At 36.9% G+C, this 19,627-nt stretch overlaps 1 protein-coding gene across 2 annotated transcripts in view; it reads right to left on the bottom strand.

Moving 5' to 3' along the window:
- Positions 1–18,791, bottom strand: part of LOC134674423 (serine/threonine-protein kinase Doa) — a 63,438-nt gene extending 44,647 nt beyond the window's left edge. The window contains exons 1-3 of one of the 2 annotated variants that reach the window (XM_063532544.1): positions 18,630–18,771; positions 17,876–17,915; positions 15,904–16,043 (exon numbers count right to left, since the gene is read on the bottom strand). In XM_063532544.1, the coding sequence (XP_063388614.1) occupies positions 15,904–16,043; positions 17,876–17,878 (143 nt within the window). In that variant the 5' untranslated portion in view covers positions 17,879–17,915; positions 18,630–18,771. Of the gene's footprint in view, positions 1–15,903; positions 16,044–17,875; positions 17,916–18,629 lie in introns of both variants that reach the window. The other variant, XM_063532536.1, reaches the window with a different exon arrangement.
- Positions 18,792–19,627: the final 836 nt, after the last annotated feature.

Here is a 19,627-nt window from a genome sequence, read left to right as displayed (position 1 = left end):
CTGTTTGGGCGTCACTTTAAAAGTGAACGGTACCTAAACACTAGCTGTCGATGCATCTTGATTAACTTAATTTTATGATTTAATTTTTTTTTAATGCTGTTTTGAGTGTAGTTATACCAAAGCTAAGGATGAATAATATACTAGCTTCTGCCGGCGACTTTGTCCGCGTGGGTTGATCTTTTTGGAGCCTCAAACAATCACCATACCAAATTTCATCTCAATTGGTTCAGTGGTTTCAGCGTGAAGAGGCAACGGACAGACAGACAGAGTTAATTTCGCATTTATAATATTATATAGTAGGTAATTCATTGTGATAAAAATATCTAGCTGATTTTATCATTTTATACTGTTCGCCATGTTACTAATTGCCCGGTACAAGAAAAACAGCACCGTTCTCTATTTTCACTCATACAATATTAATTAGAAAAGGAAGTAGGCCAAGAAATAAGAAGGTATAGAGGGAATTGCTAAGAACACAATTTTTGACTCCGTAACTTTGTTTGGACTAGTTAGGAGGTAAACATATCAAAAGTCCCCGGCCGTAGCCCCGGTGCTGGGGGGTAGAGGGGGGAAAGAAGGTCAAATTTTTCGGTTTTTCATTGATATCTTGGAAACTTTGCGTCTTAGCGACATGACTACTAAGACAAACCTAAAGATGATAAAATTAGTTACAAGTTTTATCCAGTCAAGTTTTTCGATATCTTGAATAGTTTTTGAGATACCCGCTCTTGAAAGTTTTTTTAGGGCTTTCAAGTTTATTTAGATATCTACATCAGGGAAGCTGTTAGGCCATGTTTGGTATCATTTTCGTATAAATCGGGGGTGCTGAATTCATTTTTGGTATCACATTGACACCATTCCTAAGAAAAAACATAAAAACTTTAAACAAATACCTTTTTTTTTATATTCCTCTTCACGCTTGAACCGCTCAACCGATTTAATTGAAATTTGGTATACAGATATTTCGAGTCCCAAGACAGGACATAAGATAATTTTTATCTCAATAATCATCCTTTAAAGTTGTGAAATGGAGTATGGAGGGAATTAAACTTCGTCGACGAAACTGAATTCCTGAGGTTAATACTGGTTAAAGTAAGGTTTGAAGTCATGTTTGGTATCATTTTCATCTAAATCACAGATGTAAACCATCCTAAATTTCATCTAAACCGGTTCAGCGGTTATTGACTATTGACCCATACAAATTTCCACCCCACTTTTCACACCCTCAAAAGATGCTTTTGGTTATAAAAACTATCCTATGCCCTGTGTCGAGAGCGAGACTGAAACTATTTCTATACCAAATTTCAACGACGAAATTGGTTCAGCGGTTTAAGCGTGAAGAGGGATTTTCAAAAATATACATTTATTAATTTTTGTTTTACTTCGGAATAGTGCCAATGTGATATCATAAATGAATTCAGCATCCCCGATTTATACGAAAATGATACCAAACATGGCCTAATAGCTTCCCTGATGTAGATATCAAGATAAAATTAAAATCCCTAAATAAACTTTCAAGAGCGGGTATCTCAAAAACTAGTCAAGATATCGAGAAACTTGACTGGATAAAACTTGTAACTAATTTTATCAACTTTCGGTTTGTCTTAGTGGTCATGTCGCTAAGACGCAAAGTTTCCAAGATATCAATGAAAAACCGAAAAATTCGACCTTCTTACCCCCCCTCTGCCCCCCAGCACCGGGGCTACGGCCGGGGACTTTTGATATGTTCACCTCCTAACTAGTCCAAACAAAGTTACGGAGTCAAAAATTGTGTTCCTAGCATTTCCCTCTACAACGTTTTTTGAGCATTCATTTCCTGACCTAAAGGGTTAAAATCTCGTTCGACGACGAATCTTGCGATCTGTGCGTGATTCTCCAAATGAGGAACGCATCTCTTTAATAAAAAAATCCTTTATTAAAGAGATGAGGAGATAAAGAGGTGCATCACAGGACCTACCGTCAGTTGAAATGTTGTTTGTCTACGTATTATCCTTTACCCTCTTTTGTGTAGGTACTTATATCAAAAGCGATCGAAATAAAAGACGGTCGAATTTCGCGCATATAGCCCTAGGTGGTCAATTGATGTAGCTAGGTTAGCGCGGCGGGCGCGATTCGCGACGTGGGCGCAGGCTCGGGAGTCAACGTCCACGGGACCGGTTCGCTAATCGATCCCGCACCGCTCCCGTCCGCGCCTAAACGCGGCTAACGGGTTCTCAGCAACATGCACAACCCGTTGCGGACAGTGTTGCCATATGTTCACCATAAAAATAAGCTGGCCAGTGTGATAATCTGTATGTTTAGTGCTAGCTTCGGCAAATGCCAAATTTCATTCAAATCGGTACAGCGGTTTAAGCGCGAAGAGCTTCTTTAAATTTTTATGACTTTTAATACGTAGCAGTTAAATTATCGCATAAATGTTTATTTAAGCCAAATGATCTATGTATTGTGATCTATATAATGTATGTATTGGGTATCAAATCAACAGATAATCGCGCGTAATTGTACCTAATGTACCTTGCCAATTTAACTATACATGTCTGCTAAAGTTTTGGTATCCTATCTGCAGAAATACAGAAAAATCTATTTAAAAGGCAACTTTAATTGTAGTTGAAAGAAATCGTGAGCTCATCAAGTGCCCATCATGGCCATCATGCTTAGGCTTTCTACGACACGCCTGTAAAAAGCGGTCGAGCTTCTTTTTAATTAGCAGATCTACCTTAAGTTGATCCGTCGTCAACAGATTTCTTATATATATCACTTGAAATCCAATTTAGGTGCTTGAAATCCAATCAACTTGAAATTTAGGGAGCGTGGATAATTTTAACGACACACTTCGTCAAAGTTGAATAGCTCCAGTAATAATTTTAGGCCCATTTCGACATCCTTGTGCACAGGAACAGATATTGATTAACATGCATATAATCACTATACCTTAAAAAAACCGGGCAAGTGCGAGTCGGACTCGCGCACGAAGGGTTCCGTACCATAATGCAAAAAAAAAACAAAATAAACGGTCACCCATCCAAGTACTAACCACTACCGACGTTGCTTAACTTTGGTCAAAAATCACGTTTGTTGTATGGGAGCCCTATTTAAATCTTTATTTTATTCTGTTTTTAGTATTTGTTGTTATAGCGGCAACAGAAATACATCATCGGTGAAAATTTCAACTGTCTAGCTATCACGGTTCGTGAGATACAGCCTGGTGACAGACTGACGGACGGACGGACGGACAGCGAAGTCTTAGTAATAGGGTCCCGTTTTACCCTTTGGGTACGGAACCCTAAAAACAAAGTCCCCCGCTGCGTCTGTCTGTTTGTGTGTAAGTATGTTCGCGATAAATTCAAAAACTCCTGAACGGATTTACATGCTGTTTTCACCTATCAATGGAGTGATTCTTGAGGAAGGTTTAGGTGTATAATTTGTTAAGGTTTTGTGTTAAGGGGCGGGTCGCTAGTTAATTGACTAATTTACTTTGCCTGATAAGAATCGTACAGTACGCTGTCTGCAAGCCCCACTGGATTCACTCTGAAAACCCGCTTCGTTGCTTTGTGGAGAACATTCTGCTTTGGTATTTGTTTGTTGTATTAAAAATCTTTGAATTGCTTGTAATATGAATGAATCGATGACTTAATATTACATTCAAATTATTTATTAAATGCTTGATGAGACATGTCTTCATTTGTTCAGCAATCGTTTCTCAACTAGGGTATACGTAACAAATAAGTAGGCACGTATTGATTTACTAGTACCTATCGGCTCGTTGTGCAAGATCTGTCCAGCGGAGACAATCAAAGTCATTATGTCACCGTTTAGTCACAGTTATACATAATCAGTACCATTACTTCGTAAATTAGCGAGCACACCAAATTCGAAATTCTACCCGACGAAAATTCTAAATTAGCAACCTGTAACTTTTAGTTAAGGAAATACAGAACCTAGTAACCTCTCGTTCAGCGGAAAATAATGGGAAAGTAACAGTCGTTTTAATCATTTGGCAGTTTTACCATGTGCTAAATGTACGTAAATTTTATGAAACCAATAATAATAACCGTTAACATGTTCGAAGTATCCTGTCGTAACGCGTCTGTGCCGAGTTGTATGAAGATAAAGTACTGCCTATTATCCAAGTTGTTGTGTTAATAGGTGAACGGAGCGATTGTTCCCTCGCGCAATTTCACTAAAGTAAAGGAATTGGGCGTCAAATGTCACGTCAAACGAGACACAGACGTGACAACCGGGCTATTGTCTGCTCGTGTCGGTCAGCGGCGACGACGCCGCGCCGTGGCCGACCAACCAACAAGTAGGATTCCGGACGAGTAGGTCGATGTTCCGTAATGCTAAAAGCTAATTCGAGTAGACTTAGGTACATAATTTTACTGAATAATTAATAATAGGTACAAGAGCTAAGATAAGAATCAAGTTACAGTTTTGTGTAAAATCGTATGAATTATCTCAATGGGTTGCAGAGTTGCCATCGGATAGACAGGGGGTGAAAAATGGTAATGTTATAATTATAATTAAATTAAGAAATATCTGAAAATTTTGAACAAGACTCGTATAGTCGAGGTGTTATGTTATGATACTTCAGATGCTTGTTCAGGGATCATGTGCAGGCTAAAGTAGTATAGGGACGTAGTTTATACATCTACAGTCGCAACATTGTATCGTTGTCAGAATAGTAAAGATGATAAAAATGTAATTTTCTCGGTTAAAAACACTTAGTTGCTGACCGATTAAGGTAAAAGTGGGTCCATGTTGCAAACTCAAATGATTTATAGACGAGCCGAGCAGGACCGCTAGCAGTGATTTATCGGAACCAACAATCAATAAATACACGGCTGGCTCTTATGTTGTTTTATTACGATGTATCCATTTATGATCAACATCTCTACACGACCAGACATTGTTTTTGTGTTACTATTTAATTTGTTCTAAAGAACATCGTTGAAAGAATTAACGATATAGATAAATAAGTTTTATTGTCGCGTATTTGGCAGCGGTTAATGGTCTAATATTAGAAATTTAGATGTTCCAAGTGGCTAGTTTTATTTTGCGTAGTGTACCTATTAGCGTGATTGCAGTATTTATAAATAAGTCAACGAGCTCTCACTAAACGGTCGTTGGTTCCGGCGCACAATGCGACCACAACCGGGGAATCGTAAATAACACTGTACTCTTCATAAACACGTCAATTCTCCGTTAACTTGGGCAATTCTTGCGTCAAATCGCCCACAATGGCTTTAAATCAGACTAAAGGGTTCATACGTTTTTAGCTTGAATAATGGAAACTTGAATTGGATGTAAGAATAAGTTCAGGGACAAAACATGTAATCCACAAAAATTCATCACTATAATCCATTACCCTTTTTAGTAGTGTTACTAATATCCGATAGAGATATCCGACATAGCCATGAGAAATCATTAGGATTGGGTTAGTTAACTTAAATATATTTGTCAATATAGTTCGTTTTTTTTAGCATTAGAAATAAGGTAAACAATCTTGATGTGTCTTTTAATTGAAAAACACATTTTAAAAATAAGTTACGTCAAATATGTAACAATTATGAATCGAATACGATCATTTATATTCTTTTGCTGTCATAAGTAATAGTTTTTGATTTTTAAAAAGCGTTTTTCAATTAAAAGACATGTCAAGATCGCTTACCTTCTTGCAAGTTCTTTCTAATGCTAAAAAAAAGAACTATAAATAGGTAACACAAATCATAAATCGGATATCTACTAGCAGCAGTGGAAAAAACCGTTCGTAACATTTTTAGTACTGTCGAGATGTGGGAGTGAGGAAGCTAATAAAAACGTCATTAAAAAATTAAAATCTCTTAAGCTGTCGCTATTAAAATTATGAGATTAAAGCAAATTTGCAGAGGTGTGCTAAATCCCCACACGAAGACGAGTGTTTAATGAAATTCTGACGAGTTGTTTATTTCACTAAAATATCAATTTTTTCGGCGACATACACTGGCGTGACACATGCAACACAATTTCACTAATAAGTCATAGTCATAGTCATTTATTTGATAAAACCGGTTTACATGTCAAAGATAATAATTATAATGATTCCCAACAGATTACAGTATTGTAAAATGATTGAGTTAACATTAGATCACAATATGATAAAAATAAAATATTAGTAAACATGTACAATTATACAACCATAATTAGTCACTTCACGGATTCATCCGAATAAATTATAACACATACCCAATAACAGTACCTACTATTGAAGTCAATCTCAATAATCTTCACTAACATCAGATTCGCTTGCCCGCCTCCAAACAAGGATGTAATTTATAAATCTACTTATCCCTAATCCCACTGAAAATAGTTTTAAATATAATGTAGATGGGAAGTCTTTGAAATGATGACATACACTTCACGCTTCTTGTACTTTACATTGCCATGCGACAGAATAAGCGACGAATAAGACAAATAACAAATATCACAGGAATAAACTCAAGTTATCGCGGTATTATCACCTTTATAAGTAATTGGTGCAGTGCAGAGGTGTACCTAATCCTCAGACGTGCTTAACTAGGCCCTGAAGACCCTCGCGGCAAGGCCGAGATGGCCTATTGTCGACAGCAGGATGTGGCTGTGGCGACCTCGCGGTAATCCGACGAGGCGCCCGACATGGTAGGAAATCATTTTCGGTAATGATCATCACCTTGCCATAAATGTGACATTACTCGGCAGTGCCTTGACTAAAACATTAGACTGCAACTACATTAATATTTAACACCATTAGTAGGGTCGTGACTTGTAACACATAAAAGTAAACTACAATAATTAGTTATTCGTTTGGCCCCGGCAATTCTTCAAACAAAAACACAAGACTCTTTGTTGAAATACAAGTCTATTCAAACTACAGTAGAGTCCGGTTAGTACGACTCCGCATATAACAACCAACCGCTTATAGCGACGTAAGTATAGGCACTTGTTTGGTTTTAGTACAAGCTACTATGAAAGCACAACCGTTTATAACGACTCCGCTTATAACGACCGATCGCTTTTAACGACGGAAATTGATTCAAAATCCGTCCGTCAAGTCCGGTTACAACGACGAGCGACGTAGTTTTTACAAATAAATTGTTGGTAAGAAGCTTACTCCGTCCCGCGCACCCAACTCTCCTCCCCCTTTTGCATATAGGGAGCAAGATGAAATAGATAGTCATGCGACTTTTCGTAATCTTGCAAACTAAATAAAACAATTCCCATTATTCGATTGAGCTTAAACTTCACACACATAAAAATAAAAAATAAATAAGATAAATAAGATATAATTATGTAAGTTGGGTGACAATGCAATATTTTGGTAGGTACCTTCGAGCCGATCTGTCGATGGACACAGGAGGTGGCCACAGGAACTATGTGATAAAACAACGTCATCTTGATTAGATCCCCAAGAATTACGACTTTTTATTTTACGGGATTCGAGTAATTTGCGGATGACGAGTGAGTACGCGTACCTTGATGAAAAGTGGCTTCTGCTAAACGTAATACTAACGTAAATATATATTTAAAAAAAATGTTTTATTTCTTTGATTGTCGCATAAGTATTAATAAATACAAAATTATGTAATTATTTTGATTAAAAAATATATTAAAATTGGCGGCTCGTTTTGTACGACGTCCGGTTAGTACGACGTAATATCAGCGGTCCCTTGAGTGTCGTTATAACCGGACTCTACTGTAATTATATCGATTGAATGTTTCAAATAAAATTAATATCACTCTTTAGAAGACCATTACAAGCAAATAACATTCTTCAATTATTGTTTTCATTTTGCACGGACTTGAAACTCAACATGTTCTATAAATTAATATAAATTGACAACACAAGCGATTACTATTGAGATCAAGCATGCCATTCCGACGCTCTTTTGTACCATCTAACTGGATTAAACGACGTAGCAATTTAGCTTCATGTTCCGGTCCGACATATCGAGGATATACTATGCACTTTCGCGGGTCATGCTTTTCCATAGAACTTAACGGCGGCAGCTTTTTTTTGCACTGGTTGTTTTAGTACATTTTTTGGTACACTTAGCCAAATTATTTTAACTATTCAATAAAAATGCAATGTTTAAATTTACATATTAGGAGAAATGAATATGAGCTGTTTTAAAATATGCAGGAAGCCAAGCAGTGCTGGGGTAAAAGTCAAGTATAAATCCTGATCGGATTGTATCGCGCAGGCGCGATACGGGGCATAAATCGCGGGCCGCTGTTCCGCCTCGCGACATGGAAAGCGTTTCTTGGCCGAGATCTACGCAGATCACGCCAGATAACTCGCGAGCCGCGTGCCTTACCGAGCCGGGAACGCGGTGAAATCAAAAATACTATACAGTAACAGCACTTCCAAACGGGGTCTTAATTGCTAAGAATGCCTTTTGTTCTCACTCAGTTTCTATACAATGTTTTATAATTTATGCAAGTTTCACTGCAACTAAATACAATTAACATAATCTCGCTCTAGGCAGATGTTCTGACTGAAACGACTTATATCTGGTTTGGTAACTAAGCGGGTTAGACGAAGTAGGTATGTCTGTAAGGTGCTGTCGGCTAGCAAAAAGCTCTACGTGGGCTGCAAGTTGCACCTACTGCACTTCTAGTTTTACTGTGTCAAGAACAACGCCTGTCGCCCTCGCCCCCGCGCCCCGCACAGCTGCCCCGGCTCGCCCGTCGCCTCTACCCAAGTCTTGCGACAATAGAACATTGGACGTAAGCATCAAGCGCTTACGAGACTATCTGACAGTTTTTTCTAAACGTCGAAGCCTTTCCTTTTTAAAGAAAAGAAAAATTACCACGGGCACGCACTATGTATTGTGTACCAATCATAACAAATTTAGGTAGGTATGCATTGTTGTCCAACTGAGGACGTAAACAGTGGAATCCAAGCGTATCCAACGCTTTGACATGACGTCAGTGAAAACTTATGCATCGCCCGTTCATATTGCAGATCAACATTAAGATTACCATTTTCAGTAGGCGACCTTGTAGTACCCGGTTTGCGAATATTGCAAAATACCAAAATTCATAATAAAAACAATCGTGTCAACCAAAAAGAGAATTTATGCGACGACTTTTATTACACTCTCGTGTATTATCTACATAATGACACTTTTGTTCACGATGCTCATCTCCGTGCCAATAAGCACTCATTGTCATAAATTACAGTTTGGCATTAGCAGAGTCATATCCTTGAGACCAGACATATGATTAAAGAAATCGTTCTTGCGACACGTACGCGCGATTTTCCGACAACCTACAATTACTGTCGTCGGGCCTTTGTGCGAAATATCAATTTATTGCCCTACGAGTTACATTTATCATGTAAATGACTTGGCCCTCGGCGCGCGCGTTAGTTCAACGGCCTCTTGGACAAATGCATTAGAAGCAATAACCGAGTTACGTCATCGTCAACTAAGGAACTATTAACTTAACGTTAACAAATGTTCCTATTGTACTTAATGTGTCAATTTGTCTAATATAATTACCAGTTTCAACAAGAGTAACAATCGCTACAAGTGAGCTAAATTGTAAAACTGACGTGCGTTAAATACACTTCTTTAACAGGTTATTTCAAGATTTTTTAAATGCCCGTCCATCTTTTTACTTGAATGCATTACCATCTAATTAAAAAGGACAACGAAGAAAATAAAACATTGCTGCATTTCGTTAACTTGGTGGCCGGGGATCCGTGAAGGAGGCGTGATGAAAAACCGAGCGCGAGGCACGCAAGGACAAAACAGGATTCCGCGCGCTGCGGGCCCGCGCCCGCGCCGGCCGGCCGGGCCTTCCACCTTCAACCAGTCCGACTTGCATTAACAATTTAACAGTAGGTATCCCCCTCGCACCTTCTATTCTGTGAGCATGTTGTCTTTTAAATACATGTAAAGAAATATCAATGTTATGTTACAATTTCCATAAAAATTACTAATAGTAGAGACTTATTATGTTTCGGTTGCAGGTGCGGCGATTAGTGATCCAAAAGACTCGAGCCTTTGGAGCTCTTTTTTTAGGGCTCGCCTCATCTCGTGACGCCTAAAAGGCTAAAAGCCTATTTATCTCTTTAGCCCCCGAGCCTAGTTCTATTTAAGAGCCTAGAATCTTGGGGCTAATAACCTTATAGAGCTAAAGAGCTAACTAAATAGGCTTTTAGCCTTTTAGGCGTCAAGAGATGAGGCGAGCCCTAAAAAAAAAGCTAAAAGGCTCGAGTCCTTTGGATCACTAGCGGCGATATTATTTACCAAAATATAATTTAGCTCAAACAGCGAAAAATTAAGAAAATATTTAGCTCTTAGAACAATCTGGATGGAAAAAAGATCGATCATGAAAACATTTTTACGGACGAATTTTTCAATAATATGTGAATACCTATAGGTAAGTATTATTAAACCTGATTAACCTGAAATTGTTTCAGTTACGGATATTGTGCTAGGTACAATACAAAAATATACTTAGGGCCAAGTTGTATTAATGTACTTACATATACCACCAAAAGCAACTTTTGTTGAGAGAGAATCAAGTCTGGGAGGTGCAGTTAAACATAACGGACTTCACATATTTTTGGTAGTCCCGGGATAGGGCAGGTCACGATCGCTCGAATCGCTTATTCTGATATGCGTAAATGTCAAAGTAACAAGCAAAAAAGAAAAAAACGCATTCCCACGAAGAGACATGCGTCGAAGGCCGAGTGTTTAATCATGACACGTGTGACACCCCGCCATACGTCGTGCTGCCAATTTGTACAACTCTCGACATGAAAACCACCTACTTAATCATACATAAATCGATCACTTACTTCCCAAACTCACAACTTTAATGGCACCTTGACGAAACTTGGATCTTACTCCCTAGTTCATGTGGTCGATTTTCCGATGAAACAATTGCACTTCATAGGAGGTTTATAAGAATTATAAGGTAATCAATCGAATTTGATTGGCACCTCTTGACGAGCGCCAACAAAAAGGCGCCGCCAACTCTACGCATTCAATAACAGTTTCATACATTAAGTCGGTAAAATTACTTATTTATCGTAACCATGAGCTGCCACCACATATTTTACGGAGGCTCTTGCGCCACACGTTTCGTTTTTTCAACAGACACATAAAGTTTCTCACTGATTTCATGCCTGTCATTAGTACCTACTGTTGGAAATTTGGACTTGGTTTATGCGCATTACATTTTATTGGAGAAAATAGCTACAAATCACAAATACCTAATTACCACCTATCTACTTAACAAACTAGTAAAATGTTTACTATCTTGTCTTCAATTCATGGTTGAACTTTGGTCTGGACAAGTTGGCCATAGCCGCTGTTATGATGCTTATCTTCACTATTAGTTGCTCACCAGATGTCAATGTCATTATCATTTTTCTTGTTGTCTGTCCGTTCTGGAGGTCATATTTGATGAATACTTTTGTGAATTCGTTTTTGCTTCGACAGATTTAATTTGAAAGGGTATTGAGTACGTCTGCCATTTCCAATAGACGAAGTGTTCAAGTACGGCATTTCCCGGTGGCGTAGTTCACCGGGGTCGGCCGGTAGCGCTGGGAGCGAGGTCGATTGATTCACCCGGCGTGGCGCGGCACGACTTCCTCAGCAGTACGGAGAACGAATCGCATCGTTCAACTTTTCATCCTTCTTATAAGTACGCTTAACGAAATAGAGGTTAAAATACCTAATTTATTGTGAAGCCTTACGTTATTATTATTAAAGATATACCAGGCAATCGCTGCTGCCGATTCGATGCTTTTAAAAAACCAGGTAGACAGTATGCCAAATGGTATATATAGATAAAAAACATTCAACCCGGACATGATGTTTTCTGAGAGTACATGAGTCATTTAAATAACCCAAATTGCAGTAAAAATGCCCAATCATGTTATGGAATAGATTTCTAATTGATCTAATTAGAAGAGGTGAGTTTGATTCTTAATACTCCAATTCGAGGAATTTATGCTTAAAATTTTATTAAGAGGAAATGAGAAAGTAAAATGGGGACTACGTTTGTATAAAGTGTGACGTGACGTCGTCCCTGCTGTCGTCTAATCTAATGAGTTGTAGGCAGGTAATCTTTCTAAATTATTGTTGGTTTTGGGCTTCGCTTCGGAAGATACCACCGCCACCGCGTCAGCTGGCGCACTGACCATTCATGTTACCGATCGATCAACATATTGACAATGTTGACATCTCTGCAATGGATAGTTTTACATAATTTTTGTGTTATTGGCCCGTCTCTCCTTGGTTGGCAAAGGTCTCCGTTAGGTCGCCGTGTGAAGCGGCCGGCGCACTGACCGTTACATTCACGCTGCGCGATCATGCAGGTGAACGATTGAACTACATGTAACAATAATTCTGCAACTGGATAGTTTTCTCACGGAAATCTAGTTACCTACTAAGTAGGCAAGTTACAGGAAAGATGAACAACAAATACAAGGACTATGCTTTATGAAGCGTTTATCTTTGGGGACTTATTTATTTATTATTTATTGTTTGATCAGGCAACAAGACCTAAGTATTACAAATATATTATAGACTAAAATACTGCAAAGTCATCTGCTTGTGTCAGATTCGGCGGCTTGCCCCGGAACCTCATTCTTAGTTATTTTTTTATCTTTGTAATTTGAATTCTTAAAACAAATAATATCCCATGCTAATTGGACCCAGCTAAACGCGAAGCATCTCCGTTCCAGCTTGGGCAGTAACGCTTTCTTATGTCTGGATATTTTCTGCTGGAGGTATTCAACCGATTCTCGTGAACGTTTGATCCCAGCAGGTTCAATTAATGTTGTGGATTCAGTTTTTAGATTTTTTTCAATATAGCGGTTTTGGTCATAGTTTTCGCGTGGTCTGTAGCTCACAGCCACTAGCATTAACTCTTCAGTTGTATCTAAGTCCAATACCTAGTACCTACTACTACATTATGAACTAATATGTATAATAAAATAAAAACTTCCTCTCCTAAACTCCATTAGGAGCACTCTGTCTATATCGTGCTAGGGAAACTTTAGTAAATGTCGTTAATATCTTGTACATGGCTTTGTCTTCATACCTTAATGTTACTAAGTAATTACACAATTAGGTTATAATTATGGGCTGTGGTGCCTGTGGTTAAAATGATACGTTTGGAGGTCGTTTCCTACATAATCTAACTTCTAAGTACGTCTACTAGCTATGACCTGCGTCACACCCACTGCGTTCCATGCGCTTATCTGTGACGATAATGTCATTTACTTCGTCATTGAAAGGAAATTCAAAGGCAATTAGTGACGTAATTTACTATAATTAATTGGAAAACTGTTGCTGGCACAAATGGGCTTTGAGGATTGGCAATAGTGCATCACAATTTTAGGAGTTCTGACGATTTTCAACGTCAAAACAATGCTGTTTTGTCAATGGTTGAGTATATTTATATAAATTGTATTTAACCTCGTGCCGCCCAAGAAAAAAAACGCAAGATCAGCTAAACGCCCAGTGTGCAATATATGAGCCATAATATTTTGAAGTCGTAACTGCCCACGCACTTAAAACATATTTTTTTTTCACAAAAAGCGAGCAGGATTTTTTTTATTTTTTTCTGGGTATATGTGAATAAAAATGAATACAGTAAACTGAATTTCACCTTCGTATCTTTTGTTCATTTAAATGCACATTGGGTTTTTGATTGATGTTATAAAGTAATAAAATATATTTTTTTAAATCAACTTTAAGGCACGTAATGGCGATAACGTAGCCTCTGCCTATTATTATTCTGCTTAAATAGTTACATAATAAGCCACGTAAGTCAAAAATAATTAGAAAAACAATTTTTTAGTGTTGGGCTATATTTTTATGTATGCTAACATTCATATTTGACAATGAAATGCTTTATAACAAGGTCTGAAAAATAGTTAATAAACTTCCTTAACATACAACTTCATATCCTTCTTAATTATATATAAGTTATAGTATGTTTGCTGTGTTTCAGTATCACTTCCTTCGAAACTTTATTTTTCACTAACGCTACGTCTTACGTAGGCGAACAACGCGCGAACGCGGCGCGGCGCGGCGCGGCGAAAGCGGCCGCCGCCGCGCCGCGCCGCCTGACATTCGCGTGCAAATCGCGCCGCACCGCGTTCGCAACGAGATCGCTTACGTAGGACACTTCTATGGGCATCAAAGGATTGATTTCGCCGCGCCGCGTTCGCGCGTTGTTCGCCTACGTAAGACGTAGCGTAAGAGTGTAAATATTTGGTTCATCACCAGAATGTTGGTATTCAGGATCACAAATTTTATTGTGTGATTGCAAAAAGTCTTCCAGCTCGTATTCAACAAGTAAATCATCACGCAAACCTAAAATAAACTATCAAAACAGAACCTTCAGTTGCAGGTTATATTATGTATTTTTATAACAGTAGCGCCCAGTGTGCAATATGATGAACATAATCTTACGATTAAGAAAAAAAATGTTTATTTGTGCCTTTGTAAAAAAATAACAGTATATTTCAATAAAACAAACATTTAGGATAATTTTTATATCACTCTCTAAACGATAAAAGCCATGATTCATTTAATAAATCAAGATTATATACCCATGTGTCGCGCGTGTTTGAATAATTGCGGAAGTACAACACTTGTCTATGAATATCTGTCAAACGTCAGCTGTCAAAATGGTCGCCACTGAACCGACCATTCACGACCTCTAGGTAAATTCCAATTATCCGCGAAAATTTTAAACTTACATCTGATAAACTTTTATGTACAGCGTATTGTACACTGGGCGTTTAGCTCTGAATTTAATTTCTAAAGTCTGGGCAGTTATGCTGAGTGTCACTTTGTACAATGTATTGCACATTGGGCGGCACGAGGTTAATGAATCATAAAATATTTTTTGTAGTAATTACTGAATTAAGTAGTTAAATTGATGTGTATACCAGGGACTAAATAACGGGATTAGATTATTATTTTATTCCATTAGATTAATTAGAAACTTAATGATATGCTAGTGAGTGTCAGAAGTGAGCATAACATATAATTTGTTTTATGGTTAATAAAATACAAATATTGGTTAAAAGTACAATTGAAGAACTAAGAAAACATTAATATAGAAATGTGATAATGCTGAAGCTTAATGTGTTAAGTTCACAAACATGAATCATCAATTAAAAAGTTTACTTTTATTTAGGTTGGTTTTACTTAGGGCATAATGAAAATTCCTGGACTGGCCACTTAGAAAAAAATAAGTCGTCTCATATATCAGAATCCAGAAACTTTCAGTATGGGCCACGTAGTAGATGGACTAGAATCTAGTCACTAGATGGATTAGCTTTGCTTTGCGCTACTAGAGGCGCCATCTGTGAGCAAGTAGCAAAACAACGAAGCTACAGTAACTGAAGTTAACACAACTTCTCTCTGTTGCTAATAGAATATGCGTCGCGCTAATAGAGGGCGCCACTCAACGATGCTGTATATGCGCCTTATTTTATTGACCAACATGGGTAGGACTGTACGTAAACGAGTAAATAAATGCCATTTTATTTTATTGCAATACGTATACAATACTCAATGATAGTTTGAATAGTAATTTAACACCAGACCAAATAGCTGCACTAGCTGCAGTTATTGTTACTGTAATGGAGTGGATCAAATTACACGTTGGTTTCACTTTCACTTGCCAGTTACTCAATGTAAACACACTAAGTTGAGGTAAATAGATTGAAAAGAACATTGAATTTAAACATTGAATTAATTGAATCTTTTTACAACTGAGCATCATTAAATTAAGGCCCTAGACTTGAAATTTGATTTTAAACAACTTATTGTTTGCTTGTGTTAATGGTGTTCCCTAAAGGTTCTACAATAGCACAACGATTGTAAAGAGAAGAGCAGCACTAACCTGTCATTATCCCTGCTACGTTTTCTGTGTGGCTCCTCCTTCTCCCGGTCGCCGTCGTCCAGCCGCCTCCGCTTCGCCTCGTAGGACCGGGACCGGGACCGCGAGTGCGACGCGTAGTGCTTCCTGCGAGTTCGCGGCATCTGTAACCATTGTTTCATTTCGTAACTGGTGCCCTTGGCAAATTGTTGTTGTACCCTGTACCATTTCTATGGCTTTATGCTGTGGCAATTGTGTCAATAGTTGTGAAAACAATGGTATTTTACAACTATTCGTACGGCTGAGTGTAACAAGCTAGTGACAATGGCTCAAGGATATAAAATTGTAACAGAAAATCGTTTATTAGCAATATAATAATATGTATAGGGACCTAAAACATTGTACAATCATTGCTGAATTTTGAAGAGTTAAAAGTTCAAGGGTTTTTGCATAACATAACCATTAACAATTCGTAATACATATAAGCAAAAGTTTATTTTAAAAACAAGGAATTGGAATGAGGTATCTGCTTGTATTAAAGTAGTAAAAGGTTATGCATAGGGTTCTAAGCAAGCAACTAATTAGAAAAATTTATTCATAACATGTTTAATGTTTTTAATAATGAAAAACAGGTGTGTTTAATAAAAGATATTGTGTTAATGGAAATATTAAAATGCGATGAAAACTAGGGTGTAACATCGTACAATGTATCCACCCAATGTGTGAATTGTCATTAAATATAATTATTATGACAATAATCCAGGTATGACTATTGCGGAGCATCCTGTTTATTATTTAGTAAAATTCTACACATGGCAATTCTCTTCAAATCTACACCACTTTTTTAAAGTATTATAAAAGAATATGTAGGCCCTGCAAAGCTCAAAATAATCTAAACAGCTTATTGTCATTAGGTTAACAGCAAACTAAACTATTTTTTATACTCGACAACCTACAACTTCAGTAAAATTAACTAAATGACAATATATAATTTGAAGCAATTGTTGCTAGCACATGTAAGCAGAAATTGTGATTTTTAAGACTGAAAATATAATTTTTACTTTGATTTCACCTTTAGTATGTCTTTCTAAATTGTTGATCCTAAAATTGCAATATAATGGTGATGTTGTGTTGGAGAGTTAATAGATTTAGGAGGGTACCAGAAGAATAACCTAATATTAGATGTCAAATATATGTATTTACTGCAGCTGCAAAAATGCTTACCCACTTTATGAATGCATTCCATTCATAAAGCAGGTCTTCACTTTTGCTGCTGGGAGAACAAGTTTTTATTGAATAATGAATACCTATCTACATATATTTGATGTCTATGCTTAGGCACAGAGAAAAAAATACATAAGAGTGATCAGACCATACTTACTTCAGTTAGTACCAAAAAGACTATTATTTTCATAGTTGACATAAATAGCATTGAGTAGCGGAATTATCACTACTTGACAATAGATGTAGCACCAACCGAAAAGTCTAATGCTCAACAATTTTTAGCATATATGTATTATAACCGGTTTAACAGGAATTCTATTTTGTTTAGTGGTAAATTGTTGCTCAATACAATTTTCGTGAGTCGCGACACTAGAGAATTCTAGTATCGAGTAGCGGTACTGATAATTCCTCTACTCGATGCTAGATGTCGACTGCGAAAAAAATAGTCGTTTTGGTTCCAAAACTGATGTATGGAGTGAGCTCTCTATTTTTACTATATTTCTCTATGGCTTAGGTAATCTTCCCAAACATGTCCTAATGTAAAATAAAAGGTAAGGTTAAAATATGTTCAATGGTGTTCAGATGAGCCTGCCGCTATGCAATTAAAAGAGAAAGCTTTGATCACAAAACCAATCATGCTGTATGAGCCTGCCAAAAATAATTACAATGAATGTTAGCCTGTTTATCATCATGAATGTTAAACAATTAATATTTTTGACAGGGTCACTGTTTTTACTTACAATAAGGAAAGTACAGCGGTACCTTCACTTACCATAAATCGGATACCAAAACTCCTATCCAATGAGAAAAAGCTGAAAAACATAAACTTATTTAACCAGTGGAATTGCACCCCCGGGTATTATATCAGACTGATATGGTCATGCCAAATAGGTCTAACAGCAAGGATTCTGGAAAACCTGTCTATTGGGATTGTGCATAAGTTTCTAGCCATGCAAACCAGTCTTAAGTGTTTATAAAAAGAAAATTTACTTGCTCAACAGCAATCTAAAAATTACTTACATTTATAGATGCATTATAATTATAATGATTATTAAATGATGTATCTACTTATGACATCAAAGTACAAAGCAATAAAATCTTAAGATATTAATGTTTTCTATGAACATTGCTTATTAGCTCTTCTTAATACTAATACAATGTACTACAAGTGATGGAGATATTTTAGTAATTTACTCTTTTAAATTTCAATAAAAGACGTAGATCTAGCAATAAGATACCAAAATAAACTTCCCAATTTAACTCTCAAGTTAGTCTACGAGGAGCAAGTACATATTATATTCATTGTAGGTAACGTTGTAAACCAAGGATAACAACCTGTATAGAAACATTACTGTAACTACGACTACAACATACACCTAAAAACGACACTACGCATAAAAATAACAGAATCCATTAGATAAACGTCAATAGTTATTTACATGCTACGCTAACGCCATGTTGGTTTCCAAGTTTGTAGGAACTATAGGATACGCTTATCTAGAAAGTAACATATTCTTCTAACTCACCCTCAATTCACGTAAATACTTCAATTTACACCAAAGTTGATGACTGAAAGTTGTAACGCAGTTCCAAGTTCGTGATGCAGAGCCTTGTAGAATGTTTCCTCGCAACAAGGGCCCGAACATCGATCCGAATCCAAGCACTTTGTTGGTTGGCTGAACAGCACTGCAATGGCGTAGTAAGTCAAGTTAGTCAAGCAATGTACTTATATGTTATAAGTGTTTATTTGTGAAAATAATAAATCACTAGTTACACAAATAATATAATTTCTTTAAAATAACGTTATATATTTCTCAAAAAATAAATCAAAGTAATAAATTAAATCATGTCAAATTGATACAATATCGGAAAAGGAACTATGTGTTGCCATGTGACCAGGTGTGTTGCTAGGTGCAGCCCATCGACACCCCATACTTTGATAAATTATGAAAGCCCTTGTTACCAACATTGAGGCATAGAAATAATCTTATCGAATTAAAATGACTGCTGTTGCATTTTGGTGGCACATACCATACTTGCTTTTAACATAGACGTATTATACTTACTTTTCTTTAGGTTGGTATGATTGGTAGTAAAACGTCAAATGTCATTTGAATTGTCGTGAACGTGGAAATACGTGGTTATTTTTTATTGTAATTGGTAAAATAACTTTAGCTGTTATTTAAATGGGGGCCAAATCTTTAAGGAAATGTGAAGTTTGTAGTGGGTGTGTAAGAAGACTAACTACTGACGCATTTTTGGCCAAATTTCCAACTTGATCCGAACAGGTCGGTAAACTGATGTTTGTATGCAATATTTTAATGTTTTACTTTGAGTCGTTAACAGTTACTAATTTAATTAGTTTTAGTCGTGTACAATCCATGATTAAAACGAAAATATTTTGTGAATAAAGTATTTTTAAGTAAAAAACTAAGTAACCTATGACACGAATAGTGTACGACCAATTTTATCGATAATCTCTTTATTTCAGATGTCGATTATGGGCAAAGCTGAGGAAAAGGAA

Source organism: Cydia fagiglandana, chromosome 2, assembly GCF_963556715.1.
Source record: "Cydia fagiglandana chromosome 2, ilCydFagi1.1, whole genome shotgun sequence".
Lineage (NCBI taxonomy): Eukaryota > Metazoa > Arthropoda > Insecta > Lepidoptera > Tortricidae > Cydia > Cydia fagiglandana.
This window is presented reverse-complemented; position numbering and strand designations above follow the sequence as displayed.